We start from the raw sequence: 5,987 nt of genomic DNA, 5'->3' as shown, positions 1-5,987 counted from the left end.
CCCATATTCACTTGACACCCATGATTGTAAATTTATAGAATAAAAGTGCACTATTTTTCCCACTTTTCTATAATAATGAGTTTTAAATTAATTTTTTACTTAGATTCAGCCAGCACTCAGACCTATTGGTAGACTTTATTTTTAATAGTTCTTTTCCATGCAGTGGCTGTTTACAATCGATTGCTGTATTCTAGAGTACGTGGTCTTTGTCTCCATCTCCTTTGAAATGAGCACCCAGTCAAGTGTGTATTTTTGTTTGGTAGGCGTTACCTCATTTACTGCACATAGCTATGCATATAAGGCACTTTATTTCTGGAAGGTTGTGAACAGGATGGGCGGCTGCAGGTGTAGCTCTACTCTCCCTCCCAACCTCTGTGAGGGGCTGCATTGGTAAGAGATGCATTCTAGCAATACTTGGTTAATAGCATGTTAAAACGTGGCTTTTAAAGTTTATTTGTCCTCTTCATAAAACTGAGTTCAGAGCCCCCACACCCTCACCATGACAGCTCTGCAAAGTACCTCATTGCTGAATTTACGGGTGAAGTCATTACGGTGTCACATTCCAGGTAGTGCTACAACATTAATCTCCACCTTTCAGTCTGTGAACTGCTTAAAGACCGAGGTGAACGATGGTTGACTTGCCAGTATGTCAAGGGTCTGCACCGCTTACTACAAACAAATATTTGCATTCATGTTAAAATCTGAGAAGTAAACCTTCCAGCAAAATCGTTCAGAGGTGCTTTCCTTGAATGCCGAAGGATGAATTTCAATGTTTTCTATACACAGAGGGAAGTGAGAGATTTTGCCTGTTGTAGGACACTCTCCCCCTGCCAAAAAAAGGTAAAAAGTGCTGCCATATGGTGTTACAAGAAGAAAGGGAGGAAAGGGTCCTCCGCTTTGTTTCCAAGGCAGTAGCAAAGTAGGGAGAGCATGGTTTTCACTGACAAGAGTTGAAGTAGCATTCCTATTTTCAACATTTTTAAGTTATTTTTAGCAAAATATTGTTTCCTCAGAGCTTTTAGTAACCTGTGCAATTTTTATCAGGAGACTATTCACTTTTAAGCTTTCAAATGTGCTACTTCAAACTAACTATAAACTCTGATATGTACAGTTAAGTGATCTATAGAAACTATAGCTGATGCGTGAGAGGCCTACTAAGCCGGCTGTCAGGAAAACAGACAGATCTCCTTCTACATGGTGCCGTTTACTTGGTATTTGGAAAGGTGTCATTATGCTCCGATACATGTAAGTGCCCTGTGCCTAAGAATCTCCGTACTCTACGAATGGCAGCAAACCTGTTAGGTACCTATATTCTAGAATCAGGTGTACTAAACCATTTGTCGTCCGTCTCAACAGCTAGAGAGGAACTTGTTACGGTAGGAGGAGACTTGTTACGTACCTGTATACAGCACTGCCAAGAACTACTTTGATTTCCCCTACCAGATCCTGAATTAAGTAGTCTTATTAACTGAAGCTGTTTGCTCCTGTTGCTTTGGCATCAGTAGCCCAGCCTTAGCAGGGGAGATTTTCAGCAGCCTAGCTGTCACTTTGCTAACACATCACAACTCAGATAATGAACTCAGTTTTGCTATTGGCCTTTTTAAAAATACACTTGCAAGGGGGAAAAAAAAAACCCACAGGTTAAACATTTTCTAAGGTCACAGAGGATCGGTAATAAACTAGAAACAGAACCAGCTTTTCAAAACTTCAGTCCCTTCCCCCAGTTCTCCTTTCGTATGGAAACAGAGGCTGCTAAAATTTATGGCCAGAGGACTTGAAAGATCTTTTTGAAGAATATTTAATCCACAAAGCTTCAGCTTACAGTATAAAAACCACAAGATGTCTGTTTAGAAAGCTGATATCCAGCTGAAGTCCATTTTTCTTATTTTTCGTAGCTCTTTTTCCTGGGATTTAGACAGTTTACATGTCATCTCTCCTAATAATTCCATACGACTTGTATCTTCTTGTTCCATTTCAGTAACATCTCTTTCCTCATCTGAGTCATCCTCTGGTTTTTCACTTTCCATTTCTACTTCATCAGCAACCTCTTCAGCACTGTAAGAGGAAGATGATTAGAAACAACCCAATTAATTAAATTAATGGGTACTTTCATATACTATAGTGTGTAATACTATAGTATTACACACTATAGTAGAGAGGTAAGTTATCATGCAAATAACTAAGTAAACATTAGATTTTATTTATTTTTTTTAATCTCAGGCTACTGACAAACTACGATACTTCTCTTGCCATCTCAATTACAAGCTGTTTCTCAAATAGCTGCCCTCTGTTTTAAGTAAACTTAAACAAAATATCTTTCTTTTGCCAAATATACTACATAATGTCAGAACAGGCAGATCAGCATTATGTAAAATGTTACCATCTTGCACTCCTCCAGGATTAGAAACACTGGATACACTGGTACACCAGACAACATTCAAGGTGGCCATTCTTCTCTTTCAAATGAAGAGGGTAGATTTAGAATAGATATTAGGAAAAATTTTTTTCACAGTGAGGGTGGTGAGGCACTGGCACAGGTTGCCCAGGGAAGCTGTGGATGCCCCATCCCTGGAGGTGTTCAGGGCCAGGCTGGATGGGGATTTGAGCAACCTGGTCTGGTGGGAGGTGTCCCTGCCCATGGCAGGGGGGGGAGAACTAGATGACCTTTAAGGTCCCTTCCAACCTAAACCATTCTATCAATCATTCTATAAAATCTAAAAAAGGTCACGTGGTCTTAAAAATTGCTAAAATACTCGGAGTGTTACTAGAAAACAAAAAAGTTTGATGGTTTTGTTATAGGGAGGTACTTAAAAGTGCCTGCTCCACTTAAATTTGTACTGAAGTAGAAAGCACACGTCTAAAGAATTATATTGAACAGTTATCGTTTACACTGTGGTCATTAATAGTTTTAATTCAAGTGTCTGTGGTATAAAGATTTTGGATCTCATTATGAATGACCTGCGTGGCAGAACAGTACTGGTCTCCTAAAATCATCTGTTCTAATACAAACTATTTATCATTTACAAAATGTAAATGGTGAAACGTGTGTATTACATTAATATTATACTGCCAAGGAAAATAAGATGATTTAACAAGAAAATTAATCCATACAGTGATGTATTCTTGTCATTCTTCAAGAGCCCAATCCTACAGCCCTTATATGTAACTGCAAATGTGCAGTCATACTAATTACCAGTGTCAAAGTACAAGCTCTACATGTGCAAATATTCACACAGGCCACTGAACTCCCAAATTCTTCGGTACTGAAACTACATGCAAGTTTCTATGTGTTCATTGTGTTAGGTTTTTGCCAGTGTTTTGTTGATGTGGGAAAAAGACTTTTACTTGTGTTATCCAGCAAGCAAGTCAGCAATACTGGCCAACACAACATAGCTGAACTGATTATCTTAGTTATATTCTGTTGTAACAGCAGTATATATTCTGTTACAACAGAATATAATAAGTAGCAAAAACCTACTCAAACCTGTGTTTTTTTCTGGGTAAACCCTGACAGCGCAAAGCATCCTCTCATCGGTCCTTACAAATGCAGAACGGCAGTTGATAACAATGACAAATTTTCACCTCTGGCTTGGCAGTTTCATTACACACTTTAAAGAATAGATTGCACAAGGAATGCAAGCATTTAATTGGCTTCAGTGTAAGTGACAAGATATTAATCCTAATACAAGACTACAGTGTCAGAACCCCTGTGCCTGCATTCATTTTCTCGAGGCAAACAACAATCTCGTAGGAGCAAGCTACAATACATTTTAAGTACCTATCAAACTACTACATTAAACTGGAATTAATGCACTGTAAGACAAAGCTTAGCTAACTGTTTTCACAGTATAACTCATATTTTGTGGCTTAATTAGGAATGAAATTTGAGTTCTAAACAAACTGTTAAGATTAAACCCAAGGACCAACTTCTTGGTGTATCTAGAAACCAAAACCAAGAATTATGCAAAAACTCATCATAATACCAAATAGAGTTGAGAATCTGACATTTATCCAAAAATACCACTAAAAACATTAAACCCCTGGAATGAAGTTAAATTCATAAAGAATATTTGATTACCAAAGCCAACAGTTTGTGTACGCACACATTATGCCAAACAACACCAAAAAAAACAGCAACAAAAAAGCTAATAGACTAAACAGCCAGTCCGTGTATCTCCCAAAAATGGAGTTTTAAGAAAATCTTGCCACTATAGAAGTATTCTACTAAGGTCAATAGAAGAATGAAGAGTGTTGGAAAACTGCTTTTACACTTTAAACCAAAATGTACATAATTTAAAATAACTTCAATAACTAAGGAGTGTTCTGAAAATTTCCTTACCTTTTGTTCTCTTTGGAGATGAGCAATGAATCAATAAATATAGGGCAGAGGAAGGAAGCAGATGGCAAAACATGTCATGGAGTGTGCAAAAGCTGAAAAAAAAAAAAACAACAAAACAACCCAGCAGCTTTATGAAAGCTTTTGTTTGTCATGATTTTGTTGGTACACTTACTGTAATTACTCCTACCTCTTTGACGGCAGGTGAATCTTGCTCATGCTTATTACGAACAAATAGTTTTCCGAGGTCTATATCCCCTTGTGATTGCTGACGTCTGTGCTTTCCCAATAGCAAGCTAAATGGGGTCACAGGAAGACTTTCTTCTACTGCCAGCTTGAAAAAAGGTGAAAGTAGAATTTTAGTGTCACACATCTAAGCTCTATCTCAGTTTGAGTTCCCAAAATTCAGAATCAACCTAGGTACAAAACTCAAATTTAACTCAACTGAGTCATATGGCTTTGTACTCATTCTCTGTAGGGCATTCTGAGGGAGTCCTACACAGAGGTAATAAAACTCTCCAGGATCTGGATTCCTGGACACCAGATTTTAATTGGTTATGTACCAATTAACTTCCAAATATGGAGGTTGGTGCACATGCCGGAAAAATTAAGTATGGCTTTCAGATTCCACTTATGACTAAAAGATCATTTATACCCCCAGCATCAGCTGCTGAGAGATTTAATCAAGTAACTGGAAGTAAAACATGGCAACTTCCCTTCTGGCGTTTTCCTAGGTCAATATACTCCGATCTGAGTACCTAATTATTCCCCTCACCCTCCAAAGAAACTGATTGCTTATAACCACATTTCCATTGCATTTTGTATAGTTAAAAAGATAGTATATTTGAAAGGATAGTAAATTCTACTTTGATCCATTTTATCTAACCAAGCAAATCAATCAAGTGCTACTGTTTTATTCTGTTCAGGGGGTATGAAACGCTTCTTCAACATTCATTTAGAAGACAGAATTTCCCAGAGTACTTCTCCACAGAAGTACATACTGGAATGTAAATTTGAACTTCCTTCCCAGTGGTAAGTCACAATTGACTGACAACTATTCATCCTCACCAGAAAGCGCAGGTCAGACGCTTAAGGTCCCAAGTGTTAAAGAAGCCTAGATAAGGAAAGAGCTTATTCCTTCATCAAGTAGTTTTGCTTCATTTGTGTAACCTGAATCCTTTTAGAAAAGTATCATTTCTTTGTGCAGGGGAAATGGGAAAAGGAGGGAGTAGCTTACTAATACTTTTTTTTTTTTTTTTTTGACAGTATTGCTGTTTGTAAAAACCTTTTTAAAAAAAGAAGGCAAATATCAATTACTGCCCCTTCAGTTTAGTGCCTATGACTCCATCTAAGGATCTGATGTGCATTTTCATGACAGAACGGAATTTGAATCTGACAAACTGAACTCCAACAGAATTTTGAACTGCTCTGTACATCTCTGTCCGAACTTATATAAGAGGTACCTGTTTGCTTGACGGCGTAAGCCTTTCTTCTAGAGACTTTGTGCTAAGCGTCATTAGCTCCTAAAATACAGAATGATGTAGCACAGTTATATATGTGAAACTGCTTTCCATATTTCCGTACCTTGCCTCCAGAAGCTTCTGACTGGCCCAAAAGCTTTTGTCAGTCAAGTGGAAGAGGCAAACACATC

General features: G+C 37.9%; 1 protein-coding gene across 1 annotated transcript in view; it reads right to left on the bottom strand.

Moving 5' to 3' along the window:
- Positions 1-1,847: 1,847 nt before the first annotated feature.
- Positions 1,848-5,987, bottom strand: part of WDR75 (WD repeat domain 75) — a 20,332-nt gene continuing 16,192 nt past the window's right edge. The window contains 4 exon segments of the mRNA XM_009890218.1: positions 1,848-2,055; positions 4,340-4,431; positions 4,527-4,670; positions 5,800-5,859. Of these exon segments, the coding sequence (XP_009888520.1) occupies positions 1,848-2,055; positions 4,340-4,431; positions 4,527-4,670; positions 5,800-5,859 (504 nt within the window).

This window comes from Charadrius vociferus, unplaced genomic scaffold (assembly GCF_000708025.1).
Source record: "Charadrius vociferus isolate BGI_N301 unplaced genomic scaffold, ASM70802v2 scaffold147, whole genome shotgun sequence".
Taxonomy (NCBI): domain Eukaryota; kingdom Metazoa; phylum Chordata; class Aves; order Charadriiformes; family Charadriidae; genus Charadrius; species Charadrius vociferus.
The sequence above is the reverse complement of the archived record's forward strand: the minus strand, read 5'-3'. Positions and strand labels throughout refer to the sequence as shown.